Source organism: Castor canadensis, chromosome 14, assembly GCF_047511655.1.
Source record: "Castor canadensis chromosome 14, mCasCan1.hap1v2, whole genome shotgun sequence".
NCBI classification, from domain to species: domain Eukaryota; kingdom Metazoa; phylum Chordata; class Mammalia; order Rodentia; family Castoridae; genus Castor; species Castor canadensis.
The window spans coordinates 88,655,102-88,682,263 of record NC_133399.1 but is presented as its reverse complement, the minus strand read 5'-3'; the positions used below and the strand labels follow the sequence as shown (position 1 = coordinate 88,682,263).

The window sequence follows — 27,162 nt, the reverse complement described above, 5'->3', positions numbered from 1 at the left end:
CATCCATCTAATCACTTCCACTATAAGGCTGGACTACTGACAATGGGTTATATTTATCATATACCAGGTAACTATTACCATACAATAAGACCTATTGAGGTTCTGCTTTAATCAAAAATTGTAGAAACACATTGGTCCAACCTTTAATCATATGTATTATCAAGAGGTCTTTGATAGAGAGTGAAGGTAATAAAGAGATAAGTAAAATGTGTCCACTCCTTTATTTTGGAGTAATAAGGTGAGGAAATAGCTTATTTCTTGTTATTTCCTTTCCACCCTGAAAGATAACATCTAGTGGGAAGTTCTGATAAGTGATGATCTGCTTGTATTTTACACTGTTTTTTTGTTGCCTGTCATTCGTGTTTTTTAAACATGAAAATATGTGTCATAAATTCTACTGTTGGTAGTTTGCCTTCATGTATTCATTGTATATCCCCCTCCCTTTTGTATAGGAAGACAGAGATGTCAATAATCCCATGCCTAACCGAGGTGGCAATGGATTAGCTCCTGGGGATGACAGATTCAAACCTGTGGTACCATGGCCTCATGTTGAAGGAGTAGAAGTGGACTTAGAGTCTATTAGAAGAAAAAACAAGGCCAAAAATGAACAGGAGCACCGTGCTGGAGGAAATGCCCAAAGAGACATAATGCAGAGGCAGTATCTCACATTTAAGCCTCAGACATTCACCTACCGTGATCCTGTGCTACGCCCAGGAATCCTTGGTAACTTTGAACCCAAAGAACCTGAGCCTCACGGAGTGGTTGGTGGCCCTGGAGAGAAAGCCAAGCCATTGGTTTTGGGACCAGAATTCAAACAAGCAGTTCAAGCCAGCATTAAAGAGTTTGGATTTAACATGGTGGCAAGTGACATGATCTCACTGGACCGCAGCGTCAATGACTTACGGCAAGAAGAGTAAGCACATATCCTCTTCTTTCTAAAATTGGGCAACTGTTGTTTTGATAGATACCTAGATTTGGTTAGATTGTTAAGAATGGAGAAAATACTTATGCCTTTATTTCAATGAAACAAGAGGCCTGTGGTCAGCAAAATGGCCCGAAGGAAGAGGTCTCTTCATTTTTGCCATTGTATTGAAGGTACAATGTATAAAATTCTGGGGTCTTCTACTTCAGTGCTACTCAAAATGTACTCCCCAGACTGGTACCAGTCTATGGGTTCTTCATTTCTACTACATGGTGAAAAAATGAGCTTACAACAGGATGAAAATGAACTGTACTCTTAAATACATTTTTTAGTTCAACTAGCAATTTTTTTTAATAGCAGAACTTCCTCAAGGGGTTGATTTTCATTCTGGAGTAAGGAAGCACCTCATCTTGTTGTAGAACAATTGCACATAGTAATACTTTCTGCTCTGAGTGCTGATGTAATTAACTAGATTTGTGTTTCCTTTACTTATTTTTTTTCCTTTGTACTGAAACCAAAAATTCATACACTTGAGTATATGCGAAAGGAGTGCTCAGACAGAAAAAAAGATTGTGGCCTAAACTTTCAAATTCTTTTCACGTGTTGTGATTGTAAATGATTTGTGGCCTTAACTTTTCATAGAGAGTGATTATTGAGTGAAGTCAAGCTTTTCTCTTCCAATCTCTTCAGGAATTGGTTCTACTACTATGAGATCTTAGTAGCTTTCATTAATGTGGATGCACATTTTATTCACTACTGGAAAACTCAAATTGTATTCCTGATGATGTATTGTTAACACAATCTTCATTTTAAAAGGTTAAAGCAGGTGCACACACACCGTACCCACCAACAAACACACAGTGGCACGCACAAGCATAATTTATGACCAGTAAAATTCTGTGCCTAATATAATGCTGCTCACTCGATGTTGGGCATTCGTACAGTTACTCGTTAGAGTGAGAAGTGATGAATGAAACATGCAAAGAAAGTAGGAGTAGAAGAAGAGCAGCATGATGAGAGTCATATGTCTTACACAGAAAAGAATTCATATCTCACAGGGCAATGAGGGAAGAATCTGTAAGCAATTTATTCCTAATACAGACTTGAATCGTTACAGGGTTGTCAAACTTAGCAAAAAAAAAAAAAAAAAACTTATAAGACACTCAGTTAAATTTGAGTTCGAGTTTCAGATAAACAATGAAAAAATTTAGAAGTATTCCCCAATATTGCATGGGACATAATTTTTTTTTCTTATCTGAAATTTAGATTTTGCTTACTGTCCTATATTTTATCTGGCAACCCTTCTAGTCAGGAGGTGAGGATGGGTGTTACAGAGTTAAGTCTGCCGTGTGAGCGCTCTTTAGGACCTGGAACAGAATGTGGAATTCCCATGTGCGTCTCGGTTATCTAAGCACAGCATTCAGTCGTGCACTCTGTCATACTGTGTTGGGAGGTACTTGGAGAACTGGAGGCATTCTCATCATTTTGTTAGAAGGAGGAGAGGAAAAGTCTACCACTTACTCTCTTTCTACATAGCAGAGGTTATTAGAAGTCATGAAATTCTCACATCTGAGCTATGAGAAGAGTTCTTAACTGTGTACATAAAGTCTGAGGCTCAGAGTCGTGCCTTCTTGAATAAACTCAGGAGTGGGGCAAATGGTGATTCGCCTCTTGGCAGTTTGTTGTGATAGCCCCTTATTTTTCTACCACATCACACTTTAGGGTGTGTCTCTGTCTAGCTAGTGTACCTCAGAGCAGGCGCTACAAGCAAGTGAGCTTAGCAGTGTGCAATTAAAGATTTTAGCACATGCACTGTTTATTTAAAAATATATCACTTAAAATACCAGCATAAATTAGCTAACTTTCGATACAAGATACATACTAAGGAAACCACATGGTGTATAGGACTTAGAGCTGTGTCCTGGCGTGAGAGTCATCCTCTGGGCCTCCGTCTCCATTGCCCCTCACATGTAGTCTATCATCAGGGCCTCTGGTTTCTATCACCTAACACTGCTCCGATCACTTCTGAAGACCACTTCTTTCAGATCCACTGTCCCCACTGTGTCAATGAGACCATTGCTTCTCCTGGAATCCTGCAAAAGCCTCCTAACTGGCCTCTCCATTTCTGTTCTTGCCTCTTACTGCCTATTATTAACACAGAAACCAGTGTGGTCTTTTGGAAACCCAAATGAAGTTATTTTGTGCCTTCACATTGCCTTGTGTTGTGACCCTGCAAGGCAAGGTCTGCCTTGTGAACCTTCCCTTGCTTCTGTGTTCCTTGTCCATAGTGCCCCAGAAATAGTGGCCTGTCTTTGCACAGTCTCTTCCCTCTTCTGTAGATGTTTTTTCCTTTCTTGCAGCTGAATCTTTCCCATTTACATCTCAGTTGGACCTCTCTAACCTTGGCATCTAATTTGTAATGCCTGTTTTTATTCTGTTAATTCTCCTTGGCCATTTCACTTACAGTATTTCTTAAATTTTCTAATTAGATGCTGATTTAGTCTGTTAGCTGACTTTCTCATTATGCTATAAACTGAGATCAAGGACTATGTCTATTTTCTTCAATAATTATACCCAGTATCAAATACACAGTAGTTCAGTAACACCAATCTGGTAAATTTTCTCCTGAGAAAATGAATGAATGAATGGAGCCTACTAGTGTTCAACCCCAGCTCCATTTTCATATGTGCGATCCTTGATCCATTACTTATCTTTTCTAAATTCAGTTACCTAATCCTTAAAATGGGTCTAACAATACCAGTCTCTCAGGATTGGAATTGGAATTAAATAGCAAAAAGCAAAAGTTCTTTATTATAGACCTGTAGGTTAGAAGCTTCAGTGTTAATGGTTCTTTTCACAGCTATGGTACTTTAAGTTCTCAGTACTTTCTTATCAACATTTGAATGTTTTGGTTTGTGTTTAACTTTGATATTCTTTATTGCTTTTTGAGAGACATAAATGTCACCCTTTGCCTTATCTACATCATCTTGTTTCTACTTGTAGTTTCTGTGACAACAAAGTCTTTATCTCGCCTTTGAAAATTTTAGACACACCAATTGCCATCCAAACCTCCCATCTCTCGAGTACTCTTAGCTCTCCTCAAGTTTCTTTTCTCTCCTCCTCTCTTTTCCCATCTCCTTTCCCTTCCTTTCTTTTCTTCCCTCCCTCCATCCCTCCTTTCCTTTCTTACTTCCTTTTTCTACTCTTTCTTTTCTCATTCCTTCCCACCCTCCTCTTTATTTCCTTCCCCCTTCCTCCCTTTCTACCTTCTTCCTTCCCTTCCTTCCTTGTCATTTTCTCTTGCACAACTGGACCAGAACCTAAAAATATCATGTTATTTGTTTCTTTTTATCACTCCTGTTAAGAATTGTGTCAAGAATTGTATCTCCAAGCAAATAAAAGGACCCAGGACTATTTTAGCAAATTGTCCTGTTGTCCTTTCTTTGAGGTTCTATACAAATGATATTCTCTATTTTTAAAAAACTTAAACTTACTCACATATAATAACCCAGAAGCATTTTGACTGAATCAAAATTATTTTCGTTTTATTTATTTGTTTGTTTTGAGACAGGGTCTTACTATGTAGCTCAGTCTTGTCTTGAACTTGTTATGCAAGCCAGGCAGGCTTCGAACTCACGATCTTCCTGCCTCAACCTCTCAAGTGTAGGATTATAGGTATGTACCACCATGCCCAGCTTAAATTATTTTTTAAGCTGGATTTTTTCACATACTTTTATTTATTTATTTATTTTATTTTATTATTCATATGTGCATACAAGGCTTGGGTTATTTCTCCCCCCTGCCCCCACCCCCTCCCTTACCACCCACGCTGCCCCCTCCCTCTCCCCCCCACCCCCTCAATACCCAGAAGAAACTGTTTTGCCCTTATTTCTAATTTTGTTGTAGAGAGTATAAGCAATAATAGGAAGGAACAAGGGTTTTTGCTGGTTGAGATAAGGATAGCTATACAGGGAGTTGACTCACATTAATTTCCTGTGCATGTGTGTTACCTTCTAGGTTAATTCTTTTTGATCTAACCTTTTCTCTAGTTCCTGGTCCCCTTTTCCTATTGGCCTCAGTTGCTTTTAAGGTATCTGTTTTAGTTTCTCTGTGTTAAGGGCAACAAATGCTAGCTAATTTTTTAGGTGTCTTATCTATCCTCACCCCTCCCTTGTGTGCTCTCGCTTTTATCATGTGCTCAAAGTTCATTCCCATTGTTGTGTTTGCCCTTGATCTAATGTCCACATATGAGGGAGAACATACGATTTTTGGTCTTTTGGGCCAGGCTAACCTCACTCAGAATGATGTTCTCCAATTCCATCCATTTACCAGCGAATGATAACATTTCGTTCTTCTTCATGGCTGCATAAAATTCCACTGTGTTTAGATACCACATTTTCTTAATCCATTCGTCAGTGGTGGGGCATCTTGACTGCTTCCATAACTTGGCTATTGTGAATAGTGCTGCAATAAACGTGGGTGTGCAGGTGCCTCTGGAGTCACCTGTGTCACAGTCTTTTGAGTATATCCCCAAGAGTGGTATTGCTGGATCAAATGGTAGTACAATCCAGAGTGGTTGTACTAGTTTACATTCCCACCAACAGTGTAAGAGGGTTCCTTTTTCCCCGCATCCTCGCCAACACCTATTGTTGGTGGTGTTTCTAATGATGGCTATTCTAACAGGGGTGAGGTGGAATCTTAGTGTGGTTTTAATTTGCATTTCCTTTATTGCTAGAGATGGTGAGCATTTTTTCATGTGTTTTTTGGCCATTTGAATTTCTTCTTTTGAGAAAGTTCTGTTTAGTTCACTTGCTATTTCTTTATTGGTTCATTAGTTTTGGGAGAATTTAGTTTTTTAAGTTCCCTATATATTCTGGTTATCAGTCCTTTGTCTGATGTGGAGGTTGCAAATATTTTCTCCCACTCTGTGGGTGTTCTCTTCAGTTTAGAGACCATTTCTTTTGTTGAACAGAAGCTTTTTAGTTTTATGAGGTCCCATTTATCTATGCTATCTCTTAGTTTCTGTGCTGCTGGGGTTTCGTTGAGAATGTTCTTACCTATACCTACTAACTCCAGAGTATTTCCTCTCTTTCCTGTATCAACTTTAGAGTTTGAGGTCTGATATTAAGATCCTTGATCCATTTTGAGTTAATATTACTTTTTTTTTAAATGAGACTTTTTTTTGTTCCTCTTTGATCAATTAAAATTCAATGAGAGTAAAACAAATAATTTTGAAGTAGAGCTATCCATAAGTTAGAATGGAACAATTTTAAGAATTTTCTCTAACATAAGAAAAATGTACAAACCACAAATTCTGCATATAACTAATAGGCATATTAGCACTTTTCTGCTTTTCCTGAAAACATACACCCTCCTTCATCCCTTACAGAGAGTGTGCTGTGGGGCCATCAGAGATGGACACCATGTTGCTGGCTTTTTACAGCTTTAGAATACAGGTCTCCTGCCTCTGTCAGTTACATAAATGAGCCACCTGCAAAGCTGGGCAACCAAACTTAGACTGTTGGTCCAGCTGTGACATCTGATGCTGTGGTTTACTTGTTCATTCTTGTGGCTGTTCCAGAGTCTTTTTGAATGAATGTTGTGTACCCTAGAAGCAGGAGAGAATTGCCCAGCTGCCAGCATGATTCATGTATGTGTTTGTTTTGAATAACATTTACTGCCTGAGTAGTTTACTAGTTGTTGATTGCTTGTTAAAAGGGTTAAAAGATTTACTCCTTTTAAAAAGACTTGAGCAAAGAATGACTTTATCTGACTTTGTACTTATTTTTCATAAAAATTTGTATTTTTTTTTTTACAGTTGAATGGGTATTAACTGAGTATGTCTCGTGTGTACAAGGCACTTTGCTAGTCTATCAGGGGAAATAACAAGAATAATAAAGCCCTTGCCTCCAGAGGCTCACCATTTACCCCCAGAGAGAAAGGAAAGGGTGTTGTAATGTAAGGCAGAATAGAAGAGCCATAGGAAAGGTGTGAGTAAAATGATTGTGGTTCAGAAAAGTGAGAGGTCACATCAGGGGAGTCAGAGAAGGACTTCTGGAGGTGATACTAAGGAAGACTCCTAGAGTACAGTGTACCTAGGAAGAGGGTACAAGAGCAGAAGACATGAAAAAGTGGTGTGACTTACTTGAATAAGAAAGTATGGACAAAGAAACAAAGCTGGCAGTATCCTAGGTAGGACATCAAAAAGCCACAATTCCATTCACAAAATCTGTACTGAATTTGGTAGTCAGATCTTCTGAAGGTTGATAAAGAAAACTTTATACTATCAGACTGGTAGAGGTATCTGGATTGGATCAGAGGGTGGAGACCTGTAAGAGAGTTAATAGTATTAGAGTAGAAACTTCCATGGAGGTTTACAGTACCAGAAAAAGGAGACTCAATGCAAGAGAATGAAAGAGACTCAGTAGGCCTTGGCAGGTGATGGAATGGATGGAGGAATCAAAGATAAATTCAAGACTTTGAAGCCCAGTAACACAAAGAATGGTTCCATTTATAGAAATAGAGCTGTTGGGATAGAACAAGCCACTCTGCCCAAAGCTCGTTCACCTAAACCAGTTCATTCCCTGGCTTTAGGTGAATTCACATAGAGCCAGAGTGAGGAACCTGTTCTGTTTGTGAATATGCTAAATATTCTTCTATTAAGGTTTCCAATTTAATTCCTTCACTTTGAACTGCTAATGCAAGCAAATGGGAATTATTCTTATCCTTCTTCTGCCCACGAAGACAGTCAAACGTATATAATCCAAACTGTTGTTTCAAACAAATGTATTAAATATTGTGACTTGTTGAACAAATTCATCTACTTCTAGTACTTAACCTTGCCTCCTACTTATACCCCTTTTGCAAGTTGGTTTTATAGAAAGCTATCTTAGTTGCATTTGCAAAGGGAAAGTGCCTTGAAAATTCTAAGAGCTATGCAAATATTAATATGATTAACTGTTACTTTCTTAAGCTTATCTATAGGAAATAGAGGTGATTTTTAAACATTTACATTTATACTTGCACTTTACATAGGACAATTCTCTTCTTATCTGATCCTAAAATAAATACTGATTTTTTTTTTTTTTAAGTACTGATAATTGAACCCAAGGCCTCACTTGCTAGGCAAGTATTCAGCCACTTGCCACACCTCAGCCCTTTTGTTTGTATTTTGTTTTTGGAGGGAGGGTCTTGCTAAGTTTGCTCAGGCAGCCCTCAAACTCTTGATCTTCCTGCCTCTGCCTCCCAAATAGCTGAGACTATAGGCATGCCACAATTCCTAGCCAAATATTGATTTTTATGTCCTAATTTTATTTAAAGTAAATTGTAGTTGTGAGCTTTTCTCATTCTCTATCCATACTAGAGCTCTTTGATAATTTCTGGGTTATTTAGGACATAGTATTATGATTTGTATTATGATTTATGAAATGATTGCTATTTTTAAAACGGTGATTATTTTATTTATTTCTGTTTGTATGTATCATGACCTAACAGTTTCAATTAGGGCAAGCTAAAACCTGAGAGTGATGTATGAGAAATTAAAACAAATAAGTAGAATAATATATGTCATACACACACACACACACACACACACACACACACACACATATGGATTGCATATTTACATATATATTTCAGCACTTTGCCCCAATTTCTATTATCGTAACATATGATGGGTCTTTATAAGCATCTAGACTACACTGAGAACAATTTTTTAACCCATATTCCTTTTTTCTAAGAGATTCTCAAAATATGTCTAATTTGTATATTATAGTTTGGGAACCTTAAATCTAACATGTAATAATACATTTGAAAATGGTTTCAGATGATCCATGATGGCCATGTTACTTCTTTAGTTCCAAAAGGTACTTTCTAACTGGCCTGAACATTTCTACTCTTGGGAACTTTTTGTGAGCTTATGTTCTGATGCCCAGTTTCTTTTCTTCTTTCTCTTATAAACATACAAAGACAAAGGCATGTACACGTTGCACTTTGGGATTTTCTCAGTGGTGACAGCAGAGTTGATTTTTGTTAAAGGTCCTGGCTAACAACATGAGGTATATTTAGACAAACTGAAATTACTATGGAGATTAACTTATGTCACCTCTATTTCCCCTCCGTAGTTTAGAAATAGCTATGTTCATAGCATGAGGCTGCAAAGACTGGAATTTGTGGTAATTTGTTGCTCTAAATCGTCATTGGAAGAGTGGTAGCAATTTTTAATGCTACCAGGTTCTGAAGCTCTTCCTTTGACACCATTATGGGATAGCTGACCTGCCTAGACCTCATTTGGTTAGTGAGGTCCTACTCCCTTTTGTTATCCAAGTTGCTTTGTTACAGGGACGTAGTGTCATTTCCCCACCCATCTTTCTGTCACCAGTGTTGCAAATCAAGGTGCCTACTAAAAAGTTTTTCATAGCCTCTCCCCATAGCCAGGACTTTAGGATAAGTTCCCTTAGAAAGATTCATGATGGCTTCACTAGGTATCTCATACCACCCCACCCCAGTGACAGAATTTCTCTACCTATTAGGAACACTGACATGGACATTAAGGGTTTTTTGGTAACTTTTCCATCTAGAACATCTCAGTTTTCGAGACTGTTTATCCTTTTAAAGTGTTTAACTGTTGTCTTCTGCTAAAAGATCATCAATTCCTCACAAAAGAGAGCCTCTGCCAATAGCTCCGGACAGGCCAAGCACAGAATGGGTGACAGAGCACAGGCCCCTGTCAGAATTTAGCAGTTCAATCTGTGAGATACAGCTAGAACAATTAGACCCAACCTACTTACTAAAGTTGGGTTCTTTTTGTTTGTTTGCTTGTTTTTTTGTCTCTAGTGTGTGATTCTTTAATGCATGTTGGCTCATGTGTGTTTCATAAATAGGGAAATAGTATCAATTCATTGTGGAATTCCTAAGGGTTCCTCAATTTTCTCCCTCATGTTAATGTTTGAAAGTGATTAGGGGCAAGGCTTCTCATAGTTAAAGAGACAGCCATAACAGTGTATTTATGAAGACCTTAAGGAAAACAGTGTCAGCGCTGACTTTATGGCTTCAAACTGTACTTGCTGCTGTGTTAAGCTGTCTGGGGAAGCTACAAGTGCATCCAAAAAGGTAATAGATTGATAAGAAAATCTGGCCTGCGTTTGTGCTTTTAATTTTTGTTAAACTGCTGTATACTAGAAGTCAGTGTCTGCAAATTTCTATAGAAAGGACAATATAAACCCCTGGGTTTTAAGGCAACAAAGGATGGACTAGGATACACAGTACAGATGTCTGCAAGGATTTTAACTGTTTTGATTGGTTTTTGTTTTCCTTAGGGCTCTTGTCCCAAAGTACCCTTAGTTTTAAGGGTTCTGGTCCTTTCTCTCTTATTCTCTTAAGTCCTAAGTTTTGAGTCATCTGAATTTACCTGTTTTCCCTTAAGTCTTCTTTTCTTATCCTTTTTCTTTTTATTGTATGATTTTTGCAAACTGCAAAACTTGTCAGGATTGTTCACATGACTAGCAGAGGCACTTGTGATTCACCCAAAAATCAGCTAAAGGCAAACCACTGAGTATTGGGCCATGATATGCCTACATGACCATAATATAAAAAGAAGGAGCTGGGTGTGGTGGCTTATACTTATAATCCCAGCTACTTGGGAGGCAGAAATTGGGAGGATTGTGGTTCGAGGCCAGCCCAGGGAAAAAAGTTAGCAAGACTCCCCCCTCAACTAACAAACTGGACGTGGTGGTATATACCTATAATCCAAGCTGCAAGGGAGGCATAAGTAGGGGGGTGGCAGTGTAAGGCCAGCTCCAGGCCAAAAAAACGAGACCCTGCCTGAAATATAACAAAAGCAAAAAAGGAATGGAGGTGTGGCTCAAGTAGTAGAGTTCCTGCCTATCAAGTGTGAGGCCCTGAGTTCAAATCCTAGTACCACCACCAAAATAATGGGATGGGGGAGATCATTTCCATGTTTAAAATAATAATAAGCATAAACAAGTATTCAGGGAAAAGGAGGATATGCTATCTACCTTTCCATTTATTCTAAAAGCACAACAACTATTCTGAAAAATAAACAGCTCTCAATGAACAAAGACTGTTATTGACTCACACACTTGGGAGAAGCTTGGACCGGTTTAGAGCCAGGATTCATATTGCCACGGTAGGCTGTCAAACCACAAGATAACATCCTCACACCTTTCACATATGCATGTATTGGTCTTTACTTCTCATATATCTGGAAAAAAGACCAATGTTGGAGAGTAGGCAATTTTTAAAAATAGTTGAATCTAGTCAGGGCCAATTGGGGGAACATTTCCTTGCTTTCACACTGAATTTCAAGCTGACATCTACTGAGTCCGTAGGATTAACTTGTGACAGTTCTTCCGATGGGAAAGTAAATCATTGGAGAGCTGGAATGCAGGGTCATCAGCTCCATTTTTTTTCGGCAAGGAGTGTGCACAATATTTTGAATGCACCGATAACTTAATTATCTTTGCTTATTATAAGCTGAATATCTAAAAGATGCACTTGGTACATCATCGGTAGAATTACTGTTTCATCATTCTTGCACTATAAAGTGAATGTGCTTAAAAGTAAAAAAGAGCTTAGCACCAAAATCAAGCTAATTACATAAGTTAAAAGTATATCAATAACATACTTTAATTTACATTCAGTAAAGCATTTTAGTGTATCATTGGAAATGTGCCATAGCTTTGCTTTCCTCTTCACTGAATCCTGGGGGAGATTTTATTCTTCAAAATGTAGCTAATGGGTGGGGGAAAAAAATCACATTTTTAATAACCTAGTAACTTATTTTAGAATGAGCACTGCCATTTTAATCAAAGGAAAAATATCTGTGCATTCTCCAGAATAGAAAGTCCCAGTGAGCAAATCAAAAACTAGGATACAGAGCCCTGGAGAAAGATTTGAGAATCTAAACTACACATACTGAAGACCCTGGAGATGTGCAACTGTCACTTTAAAGGAAAGAGTTGTAAAGTTTTCAGTAAAATGACAATAGGAAGTACTGCAAAATCTTTTTGTGAAGCAGGAGCTCCCTCCAGAGCCCAACCACTCTGAGCTACAGGCTGGCCGGCTTAGATCCACACCAGAGCTGGAGGAAGATTTTTAATGCTGATTTTGTGTTTTTCCTTTCTCTGAAGGAGAGGGAGTTAGGAGTATTGAAGGAAGATGGGGCAGGGGAAATCTGTAAACCACAACTAGTTGGGAAGGCAGCACTGCATGTTCTTACTTATTTTCTTTATTTTTGAGATGGGGGGGTCTCTCTATGTTGCCCAGGCTGCCTTCAGTCATGTAAACCTCTTGCCTCAGTCTCCCAAGTAGCCAGTGTTAATAGGTGCACGTAACTGGGCCAGGCTTGGGAGTTCTTACTTAAATCAAATACAGAAAAGAATCTGTTTTCTAATCAGACCATGAAACAGCCTAGATTCAGGTCAGGTGCTCCTGGACTTTGTATCTTGTGTCTTTGTGGTGCTTATTTCTACAGTCATGTGGTAGACATGGTCTGGTGAGAAGACACCACAGAAAGGTAGGTCCTAGCTTCCAGGTATTTGTTTATATTTTATTTGTTTTTTGGGACTGTTTCTCAGTTGCTTTAAATGTGGTATGAGCTGCATCTTCTACTTCCACTTGCAGTGAGGTTGACAGGACTGTGTTTCTTTCCCTTGTTGCTCCATTGCAGCAGCTAATGAAGACAGCGGGCCCTTGCTAAATGACAGGAGAATCAACAGCATTATTGTCCATTTACCGGTCATCTACTATATGTCTGGCAGGGCTCTAGCTTTTTTTGATACTAATCCTTATTACCAGACTGAATCGGTATGTTTTTATTTTCACTGTTTTTAAACGATGGAAGTGAGTCTCAGAGTATATAACTTGAAGGTTGCATAACTAGAAGATGGAGGTACTAGGGTTCAAATTCTGCCTTAAACACTACATTGCCTGGCTAGTGATACTAAACTAACAGCCAAGAGGGTACATGACAGTGTCCTACTGAACAATGACTCTTTAAAGAGAAGAACAGGAAGTTAGGAAAAAGATAAAAGGCAAAGGTTTTGTATCTCATTAATGCAGAGTTTCTTCCTGCCTCAGAGATGGGGTTTTCGCAAACCCAATACTGTTGACATCTGAGCCCAGTAATTCTTTATTGTAGGGCTGTTGTGTACATTGTAGGAGGTCTAGCAGCATCGCTGGCATCTACCCACTGAAGCCAGGAGCACACACAGCTCTCACCCCTCCCACATCCCTTTGTGACAAACAAATCTCCAGACACTGTCACATAAGCTCTGGAGGGTAGAGTCGACCTGATTACGATCCCTATTTCAAGGTATGTTGTGTGGGGTGGAGGTGAGACTGACACAATGGAAAGAACAGAGGTGAGATATATAACATTAAGGGGGAAAATACAGATGAAGCAAATAAATAGGAAGGCTGGGTCCTAGGTAAAATGAATTTTGTTACTAAAAGTGAGAGGATCAGCTGGGTGCCAGTGGCTCACCTGTAATTCTAGTGACTTGGGAGGCTGAGGTCAGGAGAAAAGTTCCTGAGACCTCACCTCAGTGGCAAAAAGCTGGGCATGGTGGTAACTGCCTGTCATCCCTGTGATGGTGGGAAGCTTAAAATAGGAGGATCTAGGTCCAGGCCTGCTTGGGCGAAAAAAAGCAGGACTTTATCTCCAAACTGACCAGAGCAAAAAGGGCTGGAGGCTTAGAGTGCCTGCATTGCAAGTGTGAAGCCCTGAGTTCAAAACCCCAGTACTGCTGAAAATAAATAAATAAATAAACAAATCGTTTCATGAAGGCTACATTATGGCAGAAGACCTTGATAACACAGTAATCATTCATGGATATGTGAATATCTCTTTTTCTCTTTCCTTTTTTTCTTGATAACAGATACTAGGGGTAAAGTGGAAGGAGCCACTTTTTTTTCTATTATAAAGACTCAAAAATCAAATCCTTTCTTTTATCTAATTCCATCTTTCAGTTGTGGTAACTGATGACATTTTTAGTTTTGGGTACCTGTTTATCCAAACCTTTTTTATTTTAATTTTTGATTGGCATATAATCCTAAATATTTATGGGATAGACAGGTACTTCAGTACATGTTTGTAGTATGAAATGTTAGATCTGGATAAGTGGCATAGCCATTGCTTCAAATATTTATTATTGATTTGTGTTAGGAACATTCAGAATCCTCTTTACTATATGGGAATATACATTTGATTGTTGTCAGCCATAGTTATCCTACTATACTAATGTTGAAAGTTATACCTTTTGTCTAACTGCATTTCTGTATCCCCTTCTCTCCATTTCCCCTTCCCCCAATATGTCTCAGGCTCTGCTAACCACTATTATACTGTCTACTTATGGGAATCATTTTTTAGTGTCCACATATAAATGAGAACATGGGGTATCTGGCTTTCTGTAGAATATTTTTTCCTGTGTAGCAGAGTCTTCCAAATATTTCATTATTTAATAGCAATAGCACATTTGTTAGTATCACTAGAAAGTTATCAGAAAGTCTTTAACCTCTGGGAAGCTGTATACTTACAAAATTCTGGTTTTGCCTGAAAGCTCAAGTTTTCCTTAGGCAACAAATGATGTCAGTTGTTTTTCTTGAAGTGACAAGGCTCTCTTCATTCATGTTCAAGAAAACACCAGATATCCAAGATAACTACAGTTTGCTCATTTGCTCTTTCAAGTGAAAATAGCATCTCAGTCTCTTAGGTGCTTTTCCTTGAGACAAACATCATACTGTATTTTACTATGTAACAGGAGTCCTTTATGCATACTTCCCATTTTGCCTCACAGAATATTAAAAAGGTATACTAAAGGGCAAGGTTCAATAAAATTAATAAATCTTCATGAAAGAAGACAAACTGCTTCATCAAGAACATGCAATTTAAGTGTTGTTTGTCTTTAATTGTGTGGCAATGAAGAATACTAGAAACATGAGTTCCATTGTGCTAAAGCACCAGCAATTCTTCCTACCTTTGCTTTTGTAAAATTAGAGTAAATATATCACCTCAGTGAAAAAGTTAGCAAGGTCTAAGTTCTAGTATCACGAAAGTAATTTTGACCTTACCCAGTTCCTAAAAAGGTCTTGGGAATTGCAAGGCCATACATAGTGTTTGAGAAACACCACTTCAGATTTTTCAATAAGAAGTAAATAAAAATAACGAAACACTTCAGGAACAAAATTCTCATCTTCAGTCTTCCAGTTTTATAACTGACAAATACAATGTAATTTTATAAAGTTAAGTTAGATATGATTCACTGATAATTTCACCAGATTCCATGTTTAGCAATGATTTAGATAATTGAGATGCTTACTTAATCTAAAAGCATTGATCCCTATTTTAACTAACTGATACAAAAGAACCTGATTTTATATTGCAAAACTGCTAGACATCTGCAAAAGGGAGATGATCTGATACTATGAAGTCCTTTTTCCACACAGGATCAATGAATAAAGTAATAGGAAAAAATGGCCAGCTTTAATGTTCTTAGGACAGCAGTGGTTTCAAATGGTATAATGTGGCCAGTTGCCAAGTTAGAGTTAGGTTACCATTGTCTTAATAATGAAAATTAAAGAAATTTGTGGAACAAACAGAATTCAAACACAAGGATTCAAAGTTCAAACAGTTTATTAGTAGGATACTTTATTACAGTAGTCAGTGTTTTGTTGTAATTGCTTTTAGAATTTCAGGAATTCATAGGGAATACAAATTACTTAAAGTCTAAAGGTAAACTTGATAAATATCAAAACATAATGTAAACACATCATGAGATAAGGTTGACGGTATTTACATGATGAAAACATTTGTCAGACATTATTCTGATGACCCAAGTTTTAAACTGCTAACGCATTGGTTTGGGACAATGCAAAACTCTTCCATGCAAGGCCTTCCCCTTTAATAAATTACTGGAGGAAAGGGAGACATTTTATCCTAGACAGTGTTTATATACACAAAGTTCTTAGGATTAAAAGTTAATCTTAGGACCAAAATTTCAATAGGAAAATATAGCAGCTTGGCATAATTTGATTTTTCCACCCCAACCATCTCATTTTCAAAAGAAAAATATCTACCATATAATGCCTGAGTAGTTAAGAAGGAACTTATTATTTCTGTTCTATTGCTTATGAAACTTTAAGCGGAAATGTAATGGAACCAGAAGAATACCTGACAAAATGTTACATGATGAAGTTATCCCTGAGGATGATGAAGTACGTCTTATGTTCCCTGTCAGTGTCCATCATAAAGTTAAATGTGTGGGTGTACTCATATTGTGATAGTGAGTCTTGTGTTTCTGTTTGAGTGCACAATGGGATCAGATGGGATAACGTTAAGTATTATGCTCTTCTACTCTTCACAGAATCTCAAATTCCATATTTGCAAAAAAGAGGAAGCTGTGTTTTTAACTTATACCAAAGAATCCTCCAAATCCTTTCTGTAAATGTCTTCGTAAGTAGCCCTGTACTTTTATTCTTGGCACCTTCCTGCAACCCCTGCTCCTCAAACTAGTCTGGAAACTATGGGCCTAGATGTCTTCCAAGATTTCTCCTGTATTATAATTAATGTTTTTTCTTGTGTTCACATTCTCCCCTAGGTTTTCTCCCATGTTTCTCCAGATTCAAAGCTGAATAGAATCAGCCAGCAAGCAGCTGGTATGTGGGTATAATCACTTGAGTTTAGCGGAATTGCTTTCTGTTTTGGTATTGCCTCTTCCTGTATCCTCAAAGTTCTGATGGATCTGGGCCACCGCCAGGTGTGACAGCTCTTTTTGGAAAGTAGTAATAGATGCAGCATCTATTAACTCAGCTGTGCAGTATTTGTGCAGAAGCAAGCACTGTGTTGGTTCCAGCACTTGGGTAATTTGCACTTGTTTGGCAAAATTTACACTTGGTGTCCAGCCACTAAACCTGGCAGAGGGAGCACCAGTCTGGCAGCCAGTATACCAGGCTCACCCTGCTTTGGTTTCCACAGAATTAGGCAGGGGACCAGGTTGGATTAGCTATGAAGACAACCAGCCATTTTATATTGCCAAGCTCAACCCTACTAGCATTTCCACGATATAATTCTGTTACGAGAATATCTCCTGTTAACCTTTGTATATGCCAGCTACTCAGGTAGAAGAAAACCCATTTGCTCTGTAGACCAAGAAATGAATGTCCCCTTTCTCCCTTTTTAGGGGCATTTTGGGTATTTTTCATGCTCTTGTCTAGTGCATCTAAAAACATTAATGATTTTGAGAGCATAACAGCTTATTCTATGTTCTTAAAAGCTTATCATTCCCTATGCATTTTTGTTGTTGTTGTGGGGTTATTTCATTAGTTTGTTTTTGCAATACGATGGATTAAACTCAGGATCTTGTGTTTACTAGGTAAGTGTTCTACCATTTGAAACACACCCCATCCCTTTTTACTTTGGTTTACTTTCAAATAGGTCTTGCACTTTTTGCCCAGGGCCTACTTCAGACCATGATCCTCTTACTTCTGCCTCCTATATAGCTGAGAACACAAGCGTGTACTACCATACTTGGCCTCCCTATGCTTTCTTAGGTTTCAGCCTTACCAGCTGATGAGTATCTACATGGTGTTAGGCTGTGACATAGTTAGCAAACTACCTTACACATTATAAGCAGCAGATATATGCTAGCTATTCATAGTAGTGATGGTAGTGTAAATACTTGTGTCTCTTCATCTCTCACTTTCTCCCCATTTTCTCAAGTAACATGGGATTGTCTTGAAGTCCTTTGACATCCCTATTCTTACAATTTTTTTTGCATTTTCCATCTTATTCTTATGAGTCCAGATCTTTGCCCTCATCCCACTCCTCAAACAGCCCAGATAATGCTGACTGGAATGGATAGGAGCCTTGTGTATAAGATTGCACTTTTTGGTGTCACATGGTCACTTTCAAAAGGAATGGCTTGGGCACTTCAAGAACCTTGCCCATGATACATTAACTACATCATAGACTCACAGAATTTCACAGCTGAAGGTGGTGAGAGAGATCCTTTGGTACTCTTCCTTCATCTGAGGACAGAGAATCCCCAATCCAAACAGTAACTGACCATCAAGGTTGAAGTAGCTGCTCAGAGTAAATCCAAGTCTTGTAGGATCTTTCACCAGAATTATGCTGTCTGGGCTGGGGGATATAGCTCATCCCCAGGTCCAGGGTTTGACCCCAGCACCACAGAAAACAAAACAAAACAAAAGGTGTACTATCAATCCCAAAGTGACTTTCTTTAAATGTAGGCATATACAATCCCAACTATATGTACAACAGCTTCTGTTAAATCTAAGTTGGACCAGGTGCAGTGGCTCATGCCTATAATTCTAGCTACTTGGTAGGCAGAGATGAGGAGGATCACAGCTTGAGGCTAGCCAAGGCAAAAAGTTTGTGAGATCCCCTCTCAACCAATAAAAGCTGGGAACGGATGCATGTACCTGTCATCCCAGCTACACAGAAAGTGTAAATAGGAGGATCACAGTTCAAGCCAACCCAGGCATAAACGTGAGACCATTTTCAAAAAATAATTAAAAGGTGAGGGTGTGGCTCAAGAAGCGCCATGACTGTCACCTCCATCCTGCTCCCTGAAACTAATACCTCATAGCAAGGGAGATTCTATGAAAGAACTTTTCATTACAATGGATATAAAACTCTAGGATGGCAAGTCAGAGCTTGTAGGCAGCTCTCTAGCCAGTGAGTTCTACAATAGGAAACCAGGTCCTCAGCACAGAGTGGCAATTCTCCTCGTCAGTGGTCTTGCTCTAGAATAGGTAAAACAGGTTCACTGCTTCACAGGAGCAGAAATCCCTCAGCAGCAGAGTACTGCCTCAAAACCTGAGCTGGAGGAGAGAGAAGGGGGTGTTGTGTGCCACCTGAGGATACTGAGTTCATGAGTCCAAAGGAGGCATACCTTGAGGAGGTCCATACAGAGTTGAAGAGGATTGCAAGCATGACAACTAGCATTTAGAGACTGTTGGCTTTTTCTTTTGGCAAATGTGGATAATAAGACTTGGCTCTTAAAGTTATTGTGACAAATGTGATGAAGACCATAGAAGGCATCTCATACCATAGGTTACAGGAGCCCTCCTGGTTAGAGGTCACCATAGTTGGAGGCCATCTTCGTCCCTACATTGGACAGAAAAACTTAAGAAGCTCTTGCTGCTACATAAGGTCTCTTGTCATGATAGGTATGTGGTATTCAGCCTTTTCTTTACAGTGTATTACCCACATCATCATCTTTTACCTGCCATCCTTCTGTGGAAGATGAGGAGGAATCCTAAAGAAAGTGAAAGACACAAAGTCCTTCATATCAACATAAGAAATACTTGCTTTTTTGCAGTGGGAGATTGAGTCTCTAATTTGCATCAAGAGAAGAAAAATATATCATAATATAGGATTCAGTATTTAAATAAATACTTGATAATAATGAACACCTTTGTCATTTCTGAAAACATAATAAATCTGTTATGCAGTGTAACCCTGTAATTCTTTTGATTCTACTAAGCATGTTTGTAGCCCATACTGTCATCTAAGCAAAGAGCACATTGTCCTTTCAAGGATAGGGTTGTCATAAAATAGGCTCATTTCTCTTGGTTACTACTGTTGCTAAGTGGCGAACCTCCCTCCTTTACCATTCTTTTGGCAGCTTCCTGCCAATTTCAGAGCACATTTTTATACATGGCATTCTTGAATATTTTACAGAACATTCTTGACTTACTCTGACATTTTTTATGATTCTATTGATTCCTGTTCCCTGGCATTATTTTTTTCAAGCCATACATTCATTTTTAATTAAGAGAATATGATTCTTTCTCTATCACATCTTGCAGTTTTTTTCTGGTAGGCAGAAGCATTTGCCTAAAGAATGGAAATCCATCCGCCTAGCAACCTTACCCTTTATATAGAGAACAGTCCAAGAGTGAAAAACTTTGTAACTGATTTTGTTAAAACTATCTTCATTGGTGAGCTGTAATTTCTGTGCATCTGCATTTTAATATATAGTCAGCCTTCACTGTTCTTGACAGGGTCTATAAAGTAACAGAACACTGTATGAATAATACTGAACTATTATTCCTAGGGAATATATAGGGTAAGGGTCCTATAAGCCTTTGGTCACATTTTCATCAACTGATCAATATATAACCTTGTTTTGTGGTTTAAAGCACCTTATTTTATGTATACTGTTGATCATTTAATGTGGAATTCCGAGCCAATAGCACTATAATGCATACTTGAACAATGCTTACGTAACATGGATTTTCTCCGTAAGGCACAGCACAGCCTCCTTGTGCTTAGAAATGCTACATAGCACTTTGACATTACACTTGCACCATTTTAAACAACAAAATCATCAACAAAGAGCATGAAAAAAATAGTCTACAAAAGGGACTCACATTTTCTGTAAGAGAGAAGAAACAAAAACAGCCTCATCTTGTGCAGGCCCATGAGGTGGCTCCAGTTTCAATCCACATTTGTGGAACAGAGGCCATTAATAATAAAGATGCACTAATTGAACAAATAATTTTTACCTGTTAATTTATGCCGAAAGTAAAATCTGATGATAGCTTTTAGAAATGTCAAGAACAAAAAGTAGACAATACTAAAGTTTTTTTCACCCAAGGAATAGAAATAAATGGGCCTAGTTATTTTTATATGTACCCCCATAATTTATCTTTCTTTTCTCCATCCCACCCTTCTTTCCGTCCTTTATTCCCCACCTTTTACACCTTTTACAGATGTCTTACTGCTAAAATGGGCTTGGGAAGGAAGTTGGAGTTATGCCAAGATGTGTTCCGCATAGACTGCTGTAGTCAGGGAGAAGAGCAGGGGAGCACAGGAGGTTTTTTTGCACTGTTTGGAATAATTATTAGATTTAGTCCAGAAATAGTCAAGCAGACCTAATCTGAAATTTAAAGGCACTGATCACCATGTAAATGTGATAACACCATGTCTTAGGCCCCAAGTGTACCACCCTTCCTAACCAGGTAGGTGCTGTATTGAATCTGTTTAGTTTTCTGGTAACTGGCCTTAACTTTTATCTGGCCAGTTATAAATTTCAGATTTTATCTCCCTTCCTCTTAAAGAGGAGTAATTTAAATTCTTTTCAAGAAGTACATAAACAAAAACCATTCCATCTGTTTCTTACTTCAATTTTAGTCTCAAAGAAATGTCCAAAAAAAGGCCACTAGACCATGCCATGAGGTCTAGTTGGAGGAATGCAGGAAGAGTAGCTTTTAATTATCAAAAGTTGTAGACATCCCTATCACTGCAAAAACAAAAATAAAAAAAATTACAGAGACAATACTGGGTACATCATATACTGTGGGGATCCAGTGAAACTAGGCTAGAGATACCTCACCACTCCCCCTCCCTGCTGATTTTGGGGAAGTTGTTTACAAAAGTTCTGTGCTTTTGTAATGCAGATAATTTCATGGATAAGGTGGAAATCATTTGGAGGTAAATACAGGGTAAACTTTGTTTTTCTTTATACTGGGACAACAGCACTTATGAGTTCCAGGGTCATTCATGTTCCAGAATAAAGGTTTAACAGATAGGAATTAAATTTCAGGAAGTAATACATTAGATATCAATCAGATGAGGTACTTCCGTGAGGTCTTGAGTTTGGAGGATGGGGGGTGGGATAAAAACCTTTTTTTATTTTTTAATGTGACAGTGTTTTGAGGACTAGTATTTTAGGGGAAGAACTGGTGTCCTGAATTAAAATGTGTTAAGTAATTGAGGAAGCCTCAGAAACAGCTTCCTTTCTTTCTTGAAGACTTTAGTGTAAGTGATCATCAGGGAGGTCTGTGCTGGATGCTAATGGGGAAGGGGCAGCAAACACTGCCACAAGCAAGCTGTCAAGTGGTGGCATGACATGTCAGAGGAGCACTTAGACAGCAGAGCATGTTAGTTAAATACATTTAAATAAATACAGTTTTCTTAGAATACCACGAAGGGTATCTACTTGCAGCTATTTAAAGGAATTGCAAAAATCAAGCTTTTTTTTACTCTTGAGATACATAATTGAGTCCATCTCAGTGACTTCAGGATATCCAGGATTTCTGAGGCTTTTCCAAAAGGTATAGTTTTTTTTTTTTTTAACCACATGAAGTGCTTTATTTCTACAATGGTGGTAATTAAATATATTTACTCGGTAATACTTGGAACATTACCCTGGTACTCAGAACTGATTTTCCTATTTGAGTTTATAAGCCAGCAAAAGTTGGCACTGGCCCTTGGAAAAGATTTCTTCTAACAGAGCTCTTATGTCTTTGTTTGTGTTTCCCTTTCCCTCTTAAGCACATTTATCTCTCTTCTAAGCTGCTGCAGCCTTCTGTCTTCTTGGCAGCTCTGTTCCTTATAGGCTCCTGCTCTATCAGTACAACTATTGGAGGGTCATATAATTAGGTGGAGTTAGAGGGAACAATCAGCTAGTATCATGAAGGAAAAAGCTGGTGGAAATGATGTTCAGAGTTACCACAAACAGAATTTGTAAATCTTTCAGATATCCTACTATTACATAAAGAAGAGAATAGGTATACAAAGTTAATTTGGTCTAATTCTATTTGCAAAGTGGAACTCTCATATTGGGAAAAGCCTTAATAATTTTTACAAGAAAAGGTGTATCAGGAAGGTAAGGGAATATGGTTGATGGACCTCATACACATTATATGAAATAGAACAGTGAAACCTCTTGTAATTGCTCTAAGTAGGGTAGGGAGGAGGTCAAGGGAGGAAAATGGTGGGGGTGATCTAGTTAATGTACAATGTAAGGCTATTTGGAATGGTCACAATGAGTCCCCTCTGTACAATAAATATATGGTAATAAAAATGAAAAGAATATCAGGATACATCTTTTTCCTAGGGGCTTGCTGGTTATGAGCCACCACTTGAAGTCCTAAGAAGCAATCTCATTCAATAAAAATCACCTGTAATCCTACCACCCAGGTAGTATTTTTTTAAAGATGAAGTTAGATGGTACATATTATTTTACAAAATAACATTTAAATTTTTTTACACTTTTTTATATGCCTTTAAATGTTTTTCCCATAACTAGCTGTATGTGGGTATTCTGCTGCACGAATGACCACAATTTATTTTGCCAGTCCTTTTTCTATGACATTTATAACTATTTCCAGTTTCTCCCTATTGTAGAGAATGCGGTAATAAAAAGTGTGTGGCTCAACCTTTGTGCCCATGGTTAATTATTTCAACATGACAAATTCCTAGTAGACTCTCTAGTTCAAAGGATTAATAAACTTTTCTTTTACTTGGTAGTATTTTTTCAACTCTGGAGCCTCTCCCCTATTGTCCATCATATCCTACTTCTATGTTGCTTCCACCTACACACAATAGATTTATTTTGCCTTTTCCTTTATTCCTTTTTTTCCTTCTCTGGTAGTAGTCTCTCCCTGTATGTAAGCGTTATCTATAGACCTATTAGAAATTAAAGGACTGTGAAGATAAAATGCAACAAACTGATGGCATACTATTCCAAGATGAACATTGACAGTAGCTCACTTGTAGTGTTCACATGTGTTAAGTCCTTGGATTCATACCAGATTTTCAGTAAACTAGAATGTTTTCTAAAATTTTGGTTTGAGTTTTCTGGGTATCTACCTTTTTCAGGGTGAGACTTAACATACTGTCTCAGTTCTGTCTTATAACTATGGATGGAATAAACTTCTTGGTAACTCAGTTTTGGTGTTTACTAGCCTCAGAATGATTTGATTTCCTAGAAAATTAAAAGGAAGCAAAAATGTAAGAGAAGAGTAAGATAACTAATGCTGGACAAGAAGTAAACTACTTTAATGATTTCTTCTTGAAATAATCTTACTAAATTTTCTCCATGATACTTATTAAATATCTCATGTGTATCAATTATATTATATGTTAAATGAACTACCTGGTCTTCTGTTTCTAATACCCTTAGCAAGATGAATAATTAAACATAGTTGATATATTATTATCCCCAGAAATTGACTGAATTAAAAAATGCTAATTGTTATATATCATGTACTCTTTTCCACATTTGTATCAGAATTTTGCAGTTGAGAAAGTCTTCAAAAAATAGTGTGTACTGCATCTTCTTATTTGACTATAGGGACATTAGTATTAATTGATGTTTAATATTTACATAAGTAAGTCTTGACAATTTACAGCCTGTCTTGATAACTTCTGCAGAGTCTTAACAGTTTTCTATTGGGAAATTATCCTTTAACTCCAACCAAAAGTTAGCACGCTACTTCTGTAAGCTTCTACCTCCTCTTCATTTATTAACAGTGTTGAAATTTTCTTTTGGAAGTACTCCTCCTCCATATGGTTGATGTGATTTCCTTATTGTAATTAGAGTATATTGAGAAGGCATGTAATCACTCACTGAGTGATGAAATGTGGAATAGAAGATGACTCAATAAACATTTTAAGGAATGTTTGCAAAGTGTGATTCTCAAATCTGTGTTAACTTAAATTCCCAGCTTGTTCTCTGCACAACTGTTTTTAATGACTTGCATTTTGGTGTGATGCCATGGGTCTCTATTGAAGCCTTCACGAAAAATGGCTCAGTGAAACTCATTACTGTATTTACTATAAGGAGACCCTATGTTAAAAAAGATTCATCTGAACTTCACAATAAGAATATTGTACTTTTTCTGAACAACTGGTTTGTTAAACAAAAATGTAACCAGGTTTTCCTGCTAGAAAATTCAAGCCAAACTGTGGTTCACTCATAAGAAATATCTAGAGTACGTACCCAAGGCCACCATGTATCAGAACTCAGAGTGGTGCTACTCACAGTGTATTATTTGTGTACGATTCCCCAGAATCGTGCACACAGGAGGCCTTTACCCTTTGATATGCACTTTTGAAACTTCATTCTTGACTCCTGGTTCCACTCCCCCATTCTTTCTTTATCCATTTCCCCCTTTTATTTTTAATTTTTATAATGTTTCATTCTTTGTGTCTTTATACGCTTCCTTAAGTCCTCCATCGCATAAGTGAAGCATAAATTAATTAACTGAAATCAAAGATGCAAACCTTGATTTGTTCATGCTGTTAGTGTTTTTGCATCCATGCATGGTGCCAGTGTTGATCCTTACTTCTGTTAGTGGTTGTTGTTTTAGCTCAAATATATTGGTGTTTGATAAGCTGGCACTGCTATAAAATTAGAATATGGTATGTGAACTCATGAAATGGAAGTCCGATATAGCTATGAACATATGGCTCACACTGAGAAACGTTCTTTTTTTCTTTCTCAGGGAGTTTTGAAGAAATATACAAGAACATATGTCCTGTCCTTAGATTCACTGCCAGATTTTTTTCCTAAATTGTGGTTTGAGATTTCAGATCATTAACTGGTCACATCTGTCTGAGTATGTTTTCCTTTTCAAAAAGAAACTTTGAGGACAGCTACCCAAAATTATAGCTCAGCCTTCTTAGTTTTCCTTAATATATTAAGTATCCTCAATCCTTAAATTCAAAAAGAACTCTTCTATGCTATGTGTCATCATTTTTGTTAGTGGCCATGCATTTCTTGGATATGGGTGAAAATAAGGAATTCATTTTCCTGTTTGCCTTTTGGCGTGTATTTCTAAGTAATTCTTGGTAAATATGTGGTGAAGAAAGAACCTTAAGAAGTCAAAGAATTTATTTTACATCTCATCTCTGTTAGTAGTTTTTGACTTTGGGTAAGTAATGTAGCCTAACAGAGTCTCAGTTTCCCTATGGAAAAACAAATGATAATACCTCCTCCCTACCTCATAGAATTACTGGAAACTTTGATGAGATAATATATTTGAAGGAACTTTGGAAACTGTTAAGTGCTATTAGAACTGCATTTCTTCTGTCTGGGGTCAAATGAGATCACCATACTTAATAGCAAAAACACCATTTGTTAGCTCAGACATACACTCTGCAAGAATTTTAGTTCCTTCAAATTCTTCACAACTAGTTCTGGGAGTCCACTGGGGATACTGAACATATGTTTGTTTGTGAATGAGTGCTCTCAGATTCCTTTACTGGTACTCACTTTCCCCTCTGCTTACTGTACTGGTCTGTCCCTTGTGGCATATGCAGCCAGTGCTCACTGATTGCTCAGCATGAGTCCCTAGTACCACAGATGTCCTCACAAAAGGACATTTATAATCAACCCTGTGTAACCACCCTTGACACCCACCAATCAACTATGAGTTTTCGCCTCTGTCTTCTGTCACAGTGCTTCAAAGTGGAGGACAATACCCTTCTTTCCTGGTTGGGCTCCTGGGACAATAACCGTGGAGCATCAGCAGATTGGCTAAGATAGAGATATTCTCCAAAGCTCAAAGATCTCTGCCCCAGAGTTTGTGTATATTATGTAAGGTTGCTGCAGAGACCACAAGCTGAGTGGCCCAAAGATGCTGTAACATTTAGCTCCAATTACTTTGGCTGTTTTGGAGCTGTGAATTCTAACCATACTGTGACTGTTTTTGAGGATCATTGGCAGCCAGATTCTGGATGGAGAACTGAGAGAATGGGAAGGTGACATCATGTCTAACAGCAGAGCAGCTATCTCACATTGGAGGTGACTGAAAACTGGGTACCTCAGAGAAAGCTAGAGAAATTGGAAATAAATATAAATACAAGTCTTTAGTTGATTAAAGGAGGTCACAAGTAGTCTAGGCAGATGATGGTGCTGCTCTTTGTTACATAAGCTATAGAGGCAATGGCTTTATTAGATCTTTTTGTAATTCTCTCTCTTAGTATTGAGCTATGGTAAGCTGGAGCATTTTTGGTTCTAGTCCAGCTGCTGTGCTGACAGGGCCCCCTCTCCTCCAATCTATTAATTGTTTGAACATGAAATAAACCTATGCATCTCAACTCTCTTTCCCAGAACATGAGATTGGTCTTAGGAAACTCTTAAATGCAGCCTGGATGGAACTGGGGGCACTTGCTTTAAAACCTTGCACACATGACACACACCTGTGTTTTATTTAGATGAAGCTGATTGGGAGAGGTAGACCTGATAGAAATTATGGCCATGATGAGCTGGCAGCATTGAGAAAGGAGTAGTCGCACAAAATATTTTGAAATCAAATCAATAAATATTTAGTGAGAATTGACATAATACATGAAGGGACTATTTTGGCTAAGAGCAGAACTTCTGATGATTAGCTTTGCTGACGTTTTCATCTTGCAGATAATACAGAAGAATGAATTCTGTTATTACAGACTTGATTTTGAA

General features: G+C 37.9%; 1 protein-coding gene across 5 annotated transcripts in view; it reads left to right on the top strand.

Moving 5' to 3' along the window:
• The window catches only part of Galnt7 (polypeptide N-acetylgalactosaminyltransferase 7), a 127,344-nt gene that overhangs the window by 67,344 nt on the left and 32,838 nt on the right, over positions 1 to 27,162 (top strand). For all 5 annotated transcript variants that reach the window (XM_074054978.1, XM_020186904.2, XM_020186905.2 and 2 more), the window contains exon 2: positions 453 to 913. In XM_074054978.1, the coding sequence (XP_073911079.1) occupies positions 477 to 913 (437 nt within the window). In that variant the 5' untranslated portion in view covers positions 453 to 476. The remainder of the gene's footprint in view (positions 1 to 452; positions 914 to 27,162) is intronic.